This window comes from Myotis brandtii, unplaced genomic scaffold (assembly GCF_000412655.1).
Source record: "Myotis brandtii unplaced genomic scaffold, ASM41265v1 scaffold26, whole genome shotgun sequence".
In the NCBI taxonomy this organism is placed as follows: domain Eukaryota; kingdom Metazoa; phylum Chordata; class Mammalia; order Chiroptera; family Vespertilionidae; genus Myotis; species Myotis brandtii.
Window position 1 is genome coordinate 2225005 of NW_005359880.1, and position 16831 is coordinate 2241835.

Here is a 16831-nt window from a genome sequence, read left to right on the forward strand (position 1 = left end):
CATATTGCTACTGCACAAATGAGCATTTGGGAATCATTACCACAGTTCTTCTATCTCAAGTATCCAAAAAATAATGAGCATATGTGCTAAAGGAATATAGTGGTCTGTTACTGCAATAAACAACTGTATTTTCATTACCTGTAATACTAGCCGGTCCTTCCCGTTTATAGGATAATTCTTCTAGGTCTTCTGCTATTGACTCATTAGTTGATAGACTTGACTTAGACACTGTACTGCTTCCTAAAACTGACCTTTAATAACAACATTATTTATTTGCTTAGATGTCCTTATGGATAATTAAACATATAAATGAAAATATCATGTTGAGAAACCAATTATATTATAATCATAAGCAAAACTGATAAAAATCCGTTCTTCAAACATCAAGTTGATTTCTAATATTCTTTAAGTAAGTCATTTAAATATATTTTAGAGATAACATATCAAAACTATACCTAAAGTCCTTCAATGGATTCCCAATATATTTAGGGTAAAAACCTAGAATACAGCCCACCTACCTAGACTCTCCAACTTCAGTATCACTCTTATCTTCCCTTTTTCTTTTCTTCTTTTTTTTTATTCCTCAACCTTATAGAGCATTCCTACTTCAGGGTCTCAGCCTAGAATACACTTCCTTTCATTTTTCACCAGGTTTCTGCTCATCATTCAAATCCCATCTTAAATGTGACTTATTCATTTTGACAAAGGCTTTCTCAAGATTTACTTAAAAGAAAATCTATGGCCGAAGCCGGTTTGGCTCAGTGGATAGAGCGTCGGCCTGTGGACTGAAAGGTCCCAGGTTCGATTCCGATCAAGGGCATGTACCTGGGTTGCGGGCACATCCCCAGTGGGGGATGTGCAGGAGGCAGCTGATCGATGGTTCTCTCTCATCGATGTTTCTAACTCTCTATCTCTTTCCCTTCCTCTCTGTAAAAAAATCAATAAAATAGATTAAAAAAAAAAAAAACTAAGAACCCCCAGTGGGTGTGCCAGGAGGCAGCTGATCGATGGTTCTCTCTCATCGATGTTTCTAACTCTCTATCTCTTTCCCTTCCTCTCTGTAAAAAAATCAATAAAATAGATTAAAAAAAAAAAAAAGAAAATCTATGTACTCAGTGGAAATCAGTATATGAAAGAATCCCAAAATAACTTCCTTAAATATATGGACTTAAAATTACTCCAAGATATTAATTGCCCCCCCCCCTTTCTGTCTATAATCCCAACTGCACTCCAAATGGGTGGATCAAATTTACTGGAATATCCATTGTTTTGCTGAGCACTCCCCCCACCCTCCAAATCTCATGCCTAGTTAACATCTGGAACTTTTAATTTGTCAGATTGAAAATTACACACTCAAATATTTCCCTTTAATCTTTACATTGTTTTAGGATGCGCTGTTTCATTAGTGCAAAGATCTGAACTTTTCTACTATAAGCATTCACGAAATTTCAAGTGTACTAGTATCTACATAAAAAAAAAGCATAACATTTCATTTACAAGGAAGAAAATTATAAAACAAGAGAGAAATCAAACCCTAGGAGAACAGGGATTTGCATGGGGGAATAGATGTGAGGGAGGGGAGCAAAAGCCACTCTTTCCCATAAATTGTAGCATAAAAGAAACTGAAGAAATATGTCTGTGGGTATGTAATACTAGCCCCCTCTTTTGTTTTTTCAGGAAATATTGAGTAAAATTTATATATTTTTTTCACTAATGTTTTGGTGTGAGTGTACGAGAACTTAAGACGTGCAAAGCTCTACATCTAATTAGAACTAATTATGAGAGGAGCATAGAGGTGGCACATTAGGATGACAGAGTGGAGCTGGGAGACTGGAGACAATGGACATCGAAGTTACATATATGCAACTTAAATGAAAAGACAATGTATATAACATTTTTTAAAAGTATAGAACAGTATACTCTACCTTGAAAACTGCCCTAACATACTAGGATTTAGTGTATTTTGATAAAGGCTGTGGGAAGGTACAAATTCTGAGGAGAATGATCCTTCTCGTGATGTCAACAGTTTATTTGGCTTTGGTGTACCAGTATGTGGATCTGGACGGTAAAGAGGTCGAGGAGTAACATCAACTCCATTTACATCAAACACCTGTAGAAAATGGTAATATGAAATAAGTAAAAAAGATAAGGTTCCTAAATAATAAGTCCTAGAAAATAGAAATAAAAGTAATAGGAAAAAAAGAGATAAGTATAATGTTTCTGGGTTAGAATAAACATGAAAAATTAAATGATAAAAGATCTTATGCTTAAAAAGTTTCTAAAGTAGACATACATTTTTAAGTCTTATGTTTTACCTATGTATAAGTAATATATGTTAATTTGAGAAAATTCAGAAAGATAAAAAAATTATTATTCATCCAGATTATTTTTGCATATTATATTTTTGTGGCTTAATAAATTCTTAACAACTGAACACACCCATGGACCCAGAATTCAAATTTAGAAACAGGAAATTACCAGAATCCCAGAAGTTCCTTTCATAAGAGACAGTGTTTCCCACCAAAAGTAACAATTATTCTAATAACATGGAGTAGTTTTGCTTGTTCTTAAACTTTATTTAGATGGAAGCATATAGTATATACTCTTTGGAACTGTTTTTTTTTGTTCATTATTATATTCGTGAGATTCATTCATATTATCTAGTAGATGGTTCATTTTCATTATTGTACACTATTTTGTTTTGTGAATAGCCAGAATTTTATTTATCTATTCTATTGTTTATGGACATTTCTGTAGTTTTTCTTTTTTCTTTTTTTCTTTTTTTGGCTCTTACAAATGGTGCTGCTATGAATACTGTTGTATGTGCGTTACCAAATATGCTGTATGCATTTATGTTGGATATGTACCAAAGAGTGGAATTTCTGTGTAATGAATCATCTTTAATAGATACTGCTAAAGTTTTTGCAAGTGGTTCCCACCAACAATGTATGAAAGTCAATGTAATTTAGTTTTGCCTGTTTTTAAAATGTATATAGTCATATACACTGAGTGGCCAGATTATTAGACCACCCCATCAATACTTTGTTGGGCCACCTTTTGCATTCAATACTGCGGCGATTCTTCTTGGCATTGACTCCACGAGATGTTGAAAGGTGATGCGAGGAATCTGACACCATGCCTGATGAATAGCACTGTCCAGTTCTGTGAGATTTGATGGTTGTGGAACCAGCTGCCTGATGGCTCTTTTAACTTCGTCCCACAAATGCTCAGTTGGATTGAGATCTGGTGATTGTGGGGGCCACTTAAGCAAGGTAAAGTCTCCCTAGTGTTCTTGAAACCACTCCTGCACAATATGAGCACCATGGCATGGCGCATTGTCTTATTGGAAGAAGCCATCTCCATTGGGATACGCCATCAACATGATAGGATGAACTTGATCAGCAATAATACTTAGGTATGTTGTGCTATTCAGACGTTGTTCCACATGAATTAAAGGGCCCAAATCATGCCAGGAAAACATGCCCCAAACCATAACACTGCCCCAACAGCTTAAGGGTTGTACTCATGCATGTGGGGTGCATGCTTTCATGAGGTTTCCGCCAAATTCTCACTCTGCCATCTGCATGATGCAACTGGAAACATGATTCATCGGACCACATGACTTTTTTCCAATGCTCGACTGTCCAATCCTTGTGTTCCTGTGTGAATTGGAGACATTTTATCTTGGTAACTGCAGACAGCAAAGGTGTTCAAACAGGCCTTCGGCTTCCATATGCCATACGATGCAGTCAACGGCTAATTTGCCTACAAACGTCATAATAATCTGGCCACTCAGTGTATTATGACATATTTTGTCATTTTTGTTTGACAATATGTTTTTCTATTTCTCTATGTTGTTGTATGCACATTAGTTTGCTCATTTACAGATGATTGTAGTCTGTTGGATTATTAGTATATCATATATATTTCTTTCCATCACTCTTTTTTAATCCACTCATCTGCTGATGGGCTATTAGGCTGTTTCTAAATCTTAGCTATTGTAAATTGTGTTGCTATGGACATAGGGGTGCGTATGTCCTTTCTGATTGTTGTTTCTGATTTCTTGGGATATATTCCTAGAAGTGGGATCACTGGGTCAAATGGGAGTTTCATTTTTAATTTTGTGAGGAAACTACACACTGTTTCCCACAGTAGCTGCACCACCAGCAGTGCATGGGGGTTCCTTTTTCTCCACATCCTCACCAGCACTTGTAGTTTGTTGATTTGTTGATGATAGCCATTCTGACAGGTGTGAGATGGTACCTCATTGTCATTTTGATTTGCATCTCTCAGATGATTAGTGACTTTGAACATTTTTTCATATGTCTTTTGGGTTCTGTATGTCCACTTTTAAAAAGTGTCTAGGTCCTTTGCCCATATTTTGATTGGGTTATCTTCATTAAGTTGTATGAGTTTCCTATAAGTTTTGGAGATTAAACCCTTATTAAATGTAACATTGGCAAATAAATATGAGCTCCCATGCAGTGGGCTCTCTTATTTTGTTGATAGTTTCTTTTGCTGTGCAGAAGCTTTTAATTTTGATGTAGTCCCATTTGTTTATTTTTTCCTTAGTTTCCATTGTTCTAGGAGATGTATTGGTAAAGATATTGCTGTGAGATATATCTGATATTTTGCTGCCTATGGTTTCTTCTAAGATTTTTATGGTTTCCCATCTTACACTTAAGTCTTTGATCCATTTTGAGTTTATTTTTGTGTATGGTATAGTTGGTGATCTAGTTTCCTTTTTTGCATGTATCTGTTCAATTTTCCCAACATCATTTATTGAATAGACTATCTCAACTCCATTGTATGCTCTGACCTTCTTTGTCAAATATCAATTGAGCATAATGGCTTGGGTTGATTTCTGGGTTATCTCTTCTGTTCCATTGGTCTATATGTCTGTTCTTGTGCCAGTAACAGGCAGTTTTGAGAACAGTAGCTTTGTAATATAGCTTGATATCTGGTATTGTGATCCCTCCAACTTTGTTCTTCTTTCTCAAGATTGTTGCAGCTATTCGTTTTTTTATTATTATTCCATATAATTTTTGGAAAGTTTGTTCTAGGTCTGTGAAATATGCTGTATTTTAATGGGGATTGCATTGAATCTATAGATTGCTTTGTCTAGAATGGTCATTTTAATGATGTTAATTCTACCAATCCATGAACAGGGTATATTCTTCCACTTGTTTATATTTTCCTCTCTTTTTTCAATGTCCTGTAGTTTTCTGAGTACATGTCCTTTACCTTCTTAGTTAAGTCTATTCCTAGGTATCTTAATTTTTTTGTTGCAAAAAATTGGGATTGTCTTTCTAGTTTCTCTTTCTGTGAGTTCATTATTGGTATAAAAAATGCTGTAGATTTCTGGGTATTAATTTTGTATCCTGATATATTGCAAATTCATTTAATAAATCTAGTAGTTTTTCAATGGAGTTTTTAGGGTTTTCTGTGTACAATATCATGTCATCTGCAAATAATGACAGTTTTACTTCTTCTTTTCCAATTTGGATACAATTTTTCTTATCTGATCACTATGGCTAGCACTTCCAATACTACGTCAAACAGGAGTGGTGAAAGTGGGCATCCCTGTTTTGCTCCTGTTCTTAGGGGAAATGGTTTTAGTTTTTACCCATTGAGGATGATGTTGGCTGTAGGTTTGTCATATATGGCCTTTATTACATTCAGGTATGATCCGTTTATTCCCACTTTGCTGAAAGTTTTTATCAAAAAAAGGTGTTGGATTTTGTCAAATGCTTTTGTGCATCAGTTGATATGATCATGTGTTTTTTGTCTTTCAAGTTATGTGATGTATCAGCCTTTCATCCCCAGAACAAATACCACTTGGTCATGGTATATGATCTTTTTAATGTATCGCTGGATGTGATTTGCTAATATTTTGTTGAGGATTTTAGCATCTATGTTCATCAGGGATATTGGCATGTAATCTGTAATTCTCTTTCTTTGTAGTGTCTTTATCTGGTTTGGGGATTAGAGTAATGCTGGCTTCATAGAAAGAGCTTGGAAGTGTGCCTTCCTCTTGAATTTTTTGGAACAGTCTGAGGAGGATTGGTGTTACTTCTTAAAAAGCAATTCTTAATAAGTCCTCTAATGAGATAGAATAACCTATTTTATGACAATTCATTTAATTAAATTTTCTAGAGTACACTGCAAAGAGGGGATAGCAGTTGTACTATCTGTATTATAGCTTGATTAGTCACAATTACTATCAAACCAACTAATTCTTAAGGTCACGAGTAGATTTTTCTCATTCCACTCTAATATTATTACCAATAATGAATTATAGGAGGTAACTGCCAATATTATACTGTAAAATATGTTATGTGGTAAAGACTAATTAAATCAATATATCAATATTAGGAGTGATTATTTCAAAGCAGCATATTTTCTACCTTTAACATGTCATCAAGTTCTTCAAGGTGTCTTTTTCAAATAAACTTAGAATTCTAAAGAATATTACTGCCCTAGCTGGTTTCACTCAGTGGATAGAGTGTCAGTCTGTGGAGTGAAGAGTCCCGAGTTTGATTCCGGTCAAGGGCACATGCCTGGGTTTCGGGCTCAATCACCAGTAGGGAGCATGCAGGAGGCTGCCGATCAATGATTCTCTCATCATTAATGTTTCTCTCTTTCTCTCCCTCTCCCTTCCTCTCTGAAAACAATAAAAATATATTGGAAAAAAAAGAGAGAGAGAATATTACCTGTATGGCTGCCTTTGTGGTAGTCATTTTATCTGTTTTCATCTCTGGTAATGCCGCCAAGATTTTTGATGAACCCATTCTGCTTGGGGTCATACCAAGATATCCTTTTGTTTGAGCTCCTTTTACTGGGGTAAAAAGGCCAGTAACAGACTTCTTTTGCGGACTGCCTAAGTTCCTATACCAAGAAAAGAAAATAATACAGAGGATCCACAACTGAAGAAAAACTAACCAACACTAAAAAGAGACTTTAATTAGAAACATGAAAACAATCTAAACATATAAATGAGAAATACTACTACTACTACTTAAAAGCTCATTATGTGTAAGAATAGATCTAGAATGTTTATATGCATTATGTCAAATTTTCCACACAACTCTATGAGGTTACTATTACTATTATGTATACTAGTTATTTATATGAAAACTTTAGAGGGAAACATTTCTAGTAGAGTTGAAATTTAAACCCAGGTAGTCAGATCCAAAGTCCACACTGATTTCTCTGGGTCTGTTCCCTTATCTGTATAATGGGGATAATAATAGTTTCTAATTCATAGGTTATTTGAGGATTAAAATAATTTATGTTATAGTTAGGAAGTGTCTGACACGTAGTAAGCACAAATGAGTGTAGAGTGCAGTAACATAGGCAGATTAAAGCATAAGTATAAACCTGCCTGAACAATTACATAATAATTTTAATAAGAAGAGAAGTTATTATCAAAATGTTTATGTCCTGGAGAAAAAATATGATTTTACTTTTGGATCTACTCTGTAAGTTCCCTAAGACAAAAACCTACCTTATCATTCATTCTAGTACTCTGATTATACTTTGGATTTCTATAAAATAAGGACAATCTGCCCTTAGATTTTAAAAAGGGAGTAGATGTTCAATAAAACTTTTTAAAAAAATATATTTTTATTGATTTCAGAGAGGGAGAGAAATAGAAACATCAATGATGAGAAAGAATCATTGATTGGCTGCCTCTGGCACAACCCACACTGGGGATAGAGCCTGCAATCTGGGCATGTGCCCTGACCGGGCATTGAACCATGACCTCCTGGTTCATAGGTTGATGCTCAAGCACTGAGCCACTCCTGTCCTGGCAAAAGAAAATGTTTTTAATGATAGCTTTACTTTCAAATCATAAATGATCAGAGTACAATAAAATATTTTTAAAGACATTAGTACATTTATTACTACTTCACACTTTGTTGTTGTCCATTCCTCTACTAAAATATAAGCATGTTTAGGGCAAAAACTTTTGTCTTGTTCATTGCTATATCCCTAATACGAAGGACAGTGCCCAGTATGTTGTGGGCACAAAATAAGCATTTTTTAAAAATAAATGACTAAGTGAATTCCATTCATGCTATATCTTTTTTAAGTATTCTACCTGTCCTCCCCCCTTCAGTCTCTAAAGGACTTTACCTTCAACATCTCTAAGAAAATAAAATTAATCAAGTAAAACCTCCTTAAATTATGTTTCTACCTTCATTATAATCTTCTTCCTCATCCTACAAACTCATATAAACCTAAACTCAAATTTCTTCCTCTTTCAGTAAAACAGTTGCCATTCTTATCTCAGGCTATCTTTCTACCTAGGCTTTGAAACTTGTCTCTTACTACTTTCTCAGGGATACTTCTCCATCAATAATTCCCTGTCTCCTACATTTTATTTCATATCTTTTCCCCCTAGCATATTATTATGCTTCAGTCATCCCCTAAACTTAAAAATCTTTCCTTTAGCAGTCTTCCTCTATCCATTACTACATTTCTCCTTCTTTCATAGTCTAACTTTTTAAAACATTAGACAATTATACTGGCTACTTCCTTACTCCTCTTATTTGCTTCATAATTCACTACAATCCAGTTCTACCTTCTCCTCTCCTACTGCACAGAAACCATGTTTATCATGTCCACCATTTATAGCCCCAGCAAATAGCACTCTGCCTACTACATTTAGAAATCAGAGAAAGTACAGACTACTTTTTAAAAGAAATTGAAATTCCTTTCAATTATATTAGAAATTTATAATACATGTGTAATTATGTTAGAAAACAAATGTTCTCAAGAGGCAAATTAGTGGGCAATAAGATGATTTCAGGAGGAGATAACCAATCTGAAAATCACTGTCTAAAGAATAGTCATGATACCAGAGGCCAGGTAGCTCTACACTCTTAAGTTTGCTAAAGCAGGGACTTAATTTTTTAAAAATATTTTTATTGATTTCAGAGAGGAAGGAGAGAGAAACATTGATGTGAGCGTTAAACATCGATAGGCTGCCTCCTGCATGCCCTCCACCAGGGATTGAGTTTAAGATTCTAATGGAAAAACTGGATAACATGCTCAACAGACGAAAATTCTAAAAAATCAAAGGAAATGAATAAACCAAAAAGTTAGTAGAATAGAGAAACTGAGCAGAGAAATGGGATAAAAGCATTGAACAATTAATTACTGGTAGTTTTTAAAAGAGATTGTCCAATATTGTTAAGACAAATAGGAAAGACCCAAAATAAGAAAATTTGGAGTGAAAAAGTGAAAGTGAAAAATTAATGTTTCATGTGATCCTTTCCAAGATCAGGATTAAATCCTAAAAGAAAGATGAGAAATAACATATGTATTAGGTCAAACCATTGTAAACTTTAGTGTCTGTCAAATTTTATTTTAATTATACAACATGGCTAACTCAAAAAGTTAAGGTTATACTATTTCCCATCTCCCACCTAATTCTTTCCTTAACAGGTAATCTTCTATGAATTTGTCATTATTTAAGAAATTCCCAAGGGAATTTTTCTAACTATCTCAGCTACTATGAGAGTTGTATGACTTTAAAAATTACATGAACTCTACTCAATTTTACCTTGAGATTTCCATACCTTCAAGTAAAAACAAAAACCAGACGAGTAACCAGTCACTAAAGTACAAACTTATTCATTCGTTCAGTCAACAAATATTTATTGAGCATCTTCTTTATTCTAGGCAATAGCAGTGAACAAAACAAAAAAGTCTCTGCTCCCATGGAGTACCATAGCTTGGGTGAAGGCAGATTAACAAACAAGTATACCAAATACCAAATAGGTTTACTTGTTTTATGGAGAAAAATAAAGCAATGAGGAGGAGGAAGTATTATACACACACACACACATTAGCGAATTCTTTGATAAGGTGACATGTAAAGAAAATGAATCATGAGGTTATCTAGGGGTACAATATTCCAAAAGACAGCAAATGTATACATTCTGAATTGGGAAAATAATGTGCCTGATATTACTGTGGAACAACAGTGAGTGTAATTAATCAAGAGGAAGAGTCCAAGGTGAGATACTGTAAGTAGTGTTTCCACTCTGAGTGCAATGGGAGCCAGAAGATGGTTTTGAAAAGAGCCAGTTATTACTGTAATGTGGGCGTCGGCAAGACCATTTATGTGGTTACTGCAGTGTTACAGTGGCTTACATCGGAGTGGTAAGCCTGGATTCATTTTTCAGGTAGAAATGGTAGAAGCTGCTGATGGAGTGGATGTTAGAGAAGTCGAGGGTAACTCCAAGGCTTTAACGAACTGAAAGAGAAGTTGCCATTTTATTTCAGAGTTGGTTAGAAAATTAAGTTTTGGATATAAATTTTGAGATGTCTTATTAACACAGAGTTGGTTAGAAAATTAAGTTAAGTTTTGGATATAAATTTTGAGATGTCTTATTAACTCCTAAGGGCAAATATTTGCTTTTTTGAAAGTCTGTTTTCTTGGGAGAGGTGTTGGCTAGCGATATAAACTTGTGAATCATCAGTGTATAGGTGATTTTTAAAGGCATGATAATGAAAAAAAGACTGACCCCAGCAACACTCCGATATTTAGACACGGGAGAAATGAAGAAGTATCAGCAAAGTATTTAGAGAAAAGTATTCATAAACCAAGGGGAGAACAAGGGAAGAGTGGTGTTGTCCTAGAAACCTCGAGAAGTGACAAACCAGATCAAAGCTGCTGCTGCGTGAGTTGAGAATGAAACAGACACAGCCACTGAATATTGCCGGGCAGCAGCTACTGCTGTGGACCTTTACGAAAGCTATTCTGCTGGGGCGGTAGAATGGGCCAAAATCTTGAGTATCATATTCAAGAGAGAACGGGAGGTTCTCTCAAAAAAAAAAAAAATTCAACAAGTTCTGCTAAAGGAAAATGAGCTGAGCTGGAGGAGACTGGAGAGATGTTCAAAATTTGGGAAGAGAGAAGAAAAGGGGCCTGGAAGTATGGGAGAGGGAGCTAATCGGGGAACTTGAGCGGCACTGCTGGGCAGCGCGGAGGGAGCCCTCGGAGCTGGGCGCTTTCTCCGGCCTGTCATTCACCGGTTGCAGGACCGCTAGGATGCTGTAAGCAGGAAGGAGCTTAGGGCAGGAGGGTATGAGGAGGGGGTAGGAAAAAACCGAGGGCACAGCTCGTGGGCAACTAGCTTGAGACGGCAGGGCGGAAAAAAACGGAGGAGTGCTAGCAGGATGGCTCTCCACCAACCCGGCCTTTTCTCATGGGGCGAGCACGGCCGGCGGGGGTCTGGTAAAGGCTGCATGTGCTGGGCCAAGGAAGGAGGGACACGGCCGCCTGGAGGCTTCCGATGCTGTTGACTGAACCCAGCTGCAGCTAGAGGTTCCTTCCCTCCGCGAACCGGAGGGCCGGACTAAGGTTTCCTCGCCGGAACTTACGATGTGCTGCTCGGCTTCTTGTAGTTGTCTATCGGAGTGCCGAGCATGGTGGCGACGGGCTGGGGAGTGGCTGACCACCCCTTTCCCCGCCGGCTCCGGGAGCCCCTGCACCCCAACCCCGGGCGTTAGCGGCGAGGGCTGAAGCACCGGAATGTTTGCCGGGCGTCATGGAGACGGTGGAGCCCGGGCTCAACAAGCGGCCGCGCGGTTGGCTGGCGGCTGGAGGCCGAGGAGGAGGGCGGAGGCGGAGGGGAGGGCAGAGGGTTGGTGGAGCAGGAGGAAGCTCGGGGAAACGACTAGAAGAAGGAGGCGGGCGGCCCCGGCCCCAGGCCCCTCCCAGGCTCGGAGTCTCCCCGGCTGCAGGCGGATGGATGGGGCTTCTCCAGGCGGTGGCGGCTGCAGCAGAGGTGGCGGCGGTGGCGGCGGCAGCGGCTGTAAGTGCAGCCTCCATAAACCACCTCCCCTCTCCTGGTCCTTTTTGGGACGAGGGGCTCCCGAGGTGTCCTCTGTCCCCTTTCTCCCCTTCCCCTCCCCCACCACAGAGTACCGCCCGGAAGACACTGAACTTCCGGGGAGGGGCTGCCGCCCGCTTCCCTCCCGCAGGGGCGCGAGCCGCCGAGGCGCACGCGCAGCTCCCCTCCGCCCCCCGCCCCCCTCCCAGCCCGGTCTTTCGCTTTGGCAGTGCCCGCGGCTGGCTGGCTGGGAATCCGCAGCGGCGTGAGTGTGCCTGACCCTGATCGCCTCCGCCCCTTTCTCCTGTCGGCCTCCGGGTCCAGGTCGGGGTGGGGCTAAGCTGCCCTCCCCTCTGTGGCTCCGCCTCTTTTCCCCAGCATCTTGGGGTTCGGTTCCAGCCCGGGGGAGGCTTCTGCTCGCCCTGCAGCCCTGGTGGTGAGCAGGGTCCTGGGCAAACCATCTCTTTCTAGAGGGAGTGAGGGAGGGAAGAGAGACTCCAAGAGGGCACTATTGGGAGGGACCGAGGCGCTCCCAGCCGCTGGAAGGATTCCTGGGGACAGATGCCTCCCCCTCCTTGGGCCTTGTTCTCCCAGCTTTTCATGGAAAGATCTCTGGCCTGTAGCTTCTCTCTGGTTCTCGCTTGCTGGGTGACCTTGAGCGAGTCACTACCCCTTCCTGGGCACCAGTTATCCCTAAAGCTTTCGCCAACGCTAAAATTCTTAATTTTGCAGAAAAACTTAGGACTGGCCGGTCTCCTGGGGCCGCTCAGCCGAGGTGATCTGGAGTTGACTGAACCTTCTTTCTTCATTCATGGGTGGAATGAGTTGATCTATGTAATTGAGTCGCTTTTATTCTTTTAACGTTGGTTACAAATTGTATGACTCAAGATTCGCTCATGTTCTCAAAAATGGTCGTGGGATCCTTCTCCCAATTCCTGGACATCTCTTTTAAAAATTAGAGACAGGGTGGATGGTGAGCTTGTGGTATCAAGGTCTCTGATCAGGTTACGACTGAGGCTCTCTTTCCTTTGATCCAGATGGTGTGGTGGCTCGATTCTCCCAGTGCCTGGCTGAGTTACGGACGTGGTTAAGAACCAACTGGTTGAGGTTCAATGCAGACAAGACGGATGTGATGCTGGTAGGCAGGGGCACACTTGGAGATTAAGGGAGGGAAAATCCAAACTCCCTCAAGTACTGTCAGTATATTGTTCTTATATGTTCCCGTGTTGAGAACTGCTGATGGGCCAAAAATTTCGAGTTTGGGTGAAATAAAAATAACATGTCACCAGTTTAAGAGCTCTAAAAATATCAGTTGGTGATAGTCTGATAAAATAGGGCTACTGGGTAAAACTCTTTTATGTAAACATTATGAGAAGAAAAGCCTAAACTGTTCCTTGAAGAACCAAAAAGTGTGTCTTGGGCTGGCGTTAACAATAAAAATAAAACTAACATCCGGATGCTGATGCTGATTGTCGAATAGATGAGGGGCTTCCAAATGTAATGCATTACTGCTTTGTAACCTGCATCTTGCCTACTAAACAAAGTAAAGGTAAACTCTCAGCCTTTATCGAAAACGTCGTTTTTAAAAATAGGTGATTTTTTTTAAGGTATCTTCAACCAAATTAGTGATTATCCATAAATTTTTTACCTGCACATAATGTGTAGGCTGTCACTTTTAAACAAAAAATTTAGGAAATAATTACAAAATCTCAAAGGCACTCAGGGACTCTGAAAATTATTAGATATAGAATTTGTTTTTAGGGTCTTGAATATGTTGCATTAATCTGTTTCACTCAAACAGCCCCGGGGTCTAAGTTGTTACAAAATTTTTTTGGTGCATTTTGAGAGGTACCTTTTGAATTGCATAACAGTTTATACATATGGGTATATATTACTTATATTTGAATCAGGTATCAGTATTGAATAAAAGGTTGTATTTCTTAGGATATGTAAACTGCCAAAGAAGTTTACTTATTGGTTATTTTAAGGTATGGGGTGAAGTAAAATTGTGACCGTAAAATGCTTTTGTTAACAAAATAACTCTGAGTGGTTCTTGTGTATGTGTATTATAGCTTCTATAAAATTGTTTAATAACTTTTTAATGGAGCATTCAGTAAATTGCTTTAAAATAATTTTCCAATATAATAGCAGTTTTGAACAGCTTAATGTAGTAAAAGTTAATGTTAGTTTCCCTGAAAATAGGAATCCTTTAGGTGGGGAATGGGAGCTAAAGAGGCATTTATTCAGGCTTTGTATAGTGAAGTTTTTGTTTGTTTTGGGACATTAGCCACAAACCTCACATAAAATTGGAATTAACCACACTTTTTAGTTTAATTTTAAACATAATACTTCAATTAACAGAACGACCATTTTGAATATCACATTAATAAATACTGTAAACCATAATATTTTTACGCAACTCATAGATATTGGTGAGGTTTCTCATGCCTTTAACTCTGTCATGTCCTGTTTTCAGCTCTTCTAGTATCAGTAGACTTTCAGCATTTATTTTTTGTTAACCCAAGTATAAATATTGACTGTTTGCATTTGAATACAAAGAAGACATCTGTTGTATTAATCCAAAGTGCTGAAGAACTCAGAGTAACGGATGGAAGTAACAAGGAGGTAGATACTGGATTAATAAAAAGAATGTTCCAAAAATTAGAGTTTTATTTTTTTAAAGAGCAGCTTTTTCATGACACAGAGAGTCATTGGAGGTGTAGGCAGAAAAGCCTGGTAATGAGTGGGGAAACATAGTAAGGGATTCCTACCTAGATAGGGGAGAAATATACCAAAGGACCTCCTAGGTCCCATCCAACACAGATTCTATGGCTAACGAATACTTACTTTTTACATATTTGATATTGAAGAGGTAGGAAGAGTTTTGAAAAAGACTTTCCTTAAGGTGGCTCCTAAAATTTGTAAAGATATATCACTAGAATAAAATGGAAGTAGACTGTATTGAATATAGTAGTCACATGTTACTGATGACTTAAAATACTGGAGCTGTTTCTCTTTACTTTTGGAGTCTCTGAACCTAAAAAAAAAAAAAAAAATCTCTGAACCCACCTTTATAAAGACGGGAAGAAGAAAAATGTAGAGGGAATATTTTTCCTCTATACCATAATGCCACTTAAAATTAGTAAAAGTAATACATAGTATCAATAAACGTAGAGGTCACTTGTCAGTAAGATAGATACCCATTTAAGTATTTCTCAGACCTCGATTTTCCTGACAACTTCAGAATTCATTAAGTAGCTTAAGAGGCTGTGATCCCAAGCTTTTTATCAGTTGGGATTTTGTTGAGGTTTAACTGAAGAATCAAAGATTAAATGGGCCTACGCAAGCAAATTATTCCTGTACCTTGCATTTTTGACAATGCTTTAAAATTCTTTTGGTAACCAGCTACATAAATTTCATATATTAGCTTTCACATTTAAATGGAAAATCCTCCTTTATCATCATGGTATTATAAAGCCTGAGTTTCTACCTCAAGGCCCCTCATTATTTTTTGTCTTTACCCACCTAAAGTCTATGCATATCCACTGTTCTTTGCCTTTAGCTGTTTCCATCAAACATCTCAAAAGTGAAAATGATGTGACTATGAACTGACTTTAAAAAGCTATTTTTATTTTGAGTCCTAGGATTAAGGTAATTCAACAGGGTAGGTAACTTAGAAACTATATATCTATGCTAACATATTCCCTCCCCCAAGGAATCCTGAAAAACACTTTTATATAAGTATTCTAAAAAATACAATGAAAATACTGTACAATACAGTTAATGGTAAAAATTGTTTGTAGATTTGGGAACCTTAAAGTTTTCCTTTCTCTTCTTTCCCTTGCTTTTCTTTCAGTAGAAAATGTGCATCAGATGTTTATGTTTAATTGGTTTACAGACTGTCTATGGACTCTTTTCCTGTCAAATTACCAGGTAATGTCCTTTCACTTAGCAGCTACTTCATATACCTGTAAATGCACAAGTTATTATTGGACATAAGAATTTCAAGTTAATGTTGGCTCTTTAGAAATAGGAAACTGCTTACAGAGTCTACAATTTTAAGGGAATACAAATACCTTAAGAAAACAGCCTCCCCCATATTGCATTGTAAGTTAAGTATTAAATTTTTCTATGTGCAACTTTTTGCAATATATTGTAGCACTGGCATTACATTATTTGGAGGGAATGAGTAGTTTTCATATTTAACTGGTTGATTTTGGTAGCCATTTTAAAAATTGCATTGAAAGGAACCCTTGTACATTTGGGGGAGGGCGGGAAACTGTCTTTTTTGAAATAAGACTGTTAAACTCCTGGCTTAGTAAAATATGTTAATGTACTTTTTAATGTCACCTTTGCATTAGCTAATATGTGCCTAAATAATGGAAGTGAAACATGTTTGTATTTTGCAATCTTTTGGCTCTGGCCATCAGAGTTGGCATTAAGGCCCAAGGCAGTTAGTTCTAGGACGATACATCATAATAAACTTTTTAAATTGCAGGCATTTTGGGCATTGCAAATAAGCAAGTTCTCCCTCCATGCAGTTCAGTGAGGGATTATGTCCATCGAAGAGCAGCTTTTCAATATTTCACGTTTAAAATTTTTTTTCTCTAGTGCAAAATTCAATGGTTGCACACTTACAGTGTTACAGGCATCACAGCAGGTATGTGCAAAGCAAATGAGATAGGAAGATGGCAGACTCACCCGGTCCCTTCTCTTAATCTCTGCCCATACCGCTAAAATTGCGAGATGCTGAATTTTACGTTGCCCGTTGCGAATCAACCGAGAGAGGAATCTATTTGTCAGGGGAGAACTGCGTTAAAGCGCACTCCTTGCGGCTGTCGCATCACAGCAACACCCGTTTTCCAGCGAATGCACTTCAAAAACAGGGCTGCGTGTAAAATCTAACGGACCTTTCCCTGCGGTGTGGATGCCAGGCGCGCTTTGCACCCGTCCTGACTTCTGTAGTTGCTAGTCTCCTCCCG

At 38.2% G+C, this 16831-nt stretch overlaps 2 protein-coding genes across 7 annotated transcripts in view; one reads left to right on the plus strand and one right to left on the minus strand.

Moving 5' to 3' along the window:
- WDR78 (WD repeat domain 78) overlaps positions 1–15806 on the minus strand; it is a 55053-nt gene extending 39247 nt beyond the window's left edge. The window contains exons 1-5 of the mRNA XM_014541070.1: positions 15802–15806; positions 15351–15362; positions 6714–6886; positions 1926–2110; positions 139–251 (exon numbers count right to left, since the gene is read on the minus strand). Coding sequence (XP_014396556.1) covers positions 139–251; positions 1926–2110; positions 6714–6886; positions 15351–15354 — 475 coding nt within the window. The 5' untranslated portion in view covers positions 15355–15362; positions 15802–15806. The remainder of the gene's footprint in view (positions 1–138; positions 252–1925; positions 2111–6713; positions 6887–15350; positions 15363–15801) is intronic.
- MIER1 (mesoderm induction early response 1, transcriptional regulator) overlaps positions 11448–16831 on the plus strand; it is a 57468-nt gene continuing 52084 nt past the window's right edge. The window contains exons 1-3 of one of the 6 annotated variants that reach the window (XM_005868034.2): positions 11448–11831; positions 12887–12987; positions 15709–15782. In XM_005868034.2, coding sequence (XP_005868096.1) covers positions 11549–11831; positions 12887–12987; positions 15709–15782 — 458 coding nt within the window. In that variant the 5' untranslated portion in view covers positions 11448–11548. Of the gene's footprint in view, positions 11832–12204; positions 12286–12886; positions 12988–15705; positions 15783–16831 lie in introns of those variants that run through there. The other 5 variants (XM_014541073.1, XM_014541072.1, XM_005868038.2 and 2 more) reach the window with 5 other exon arrangements.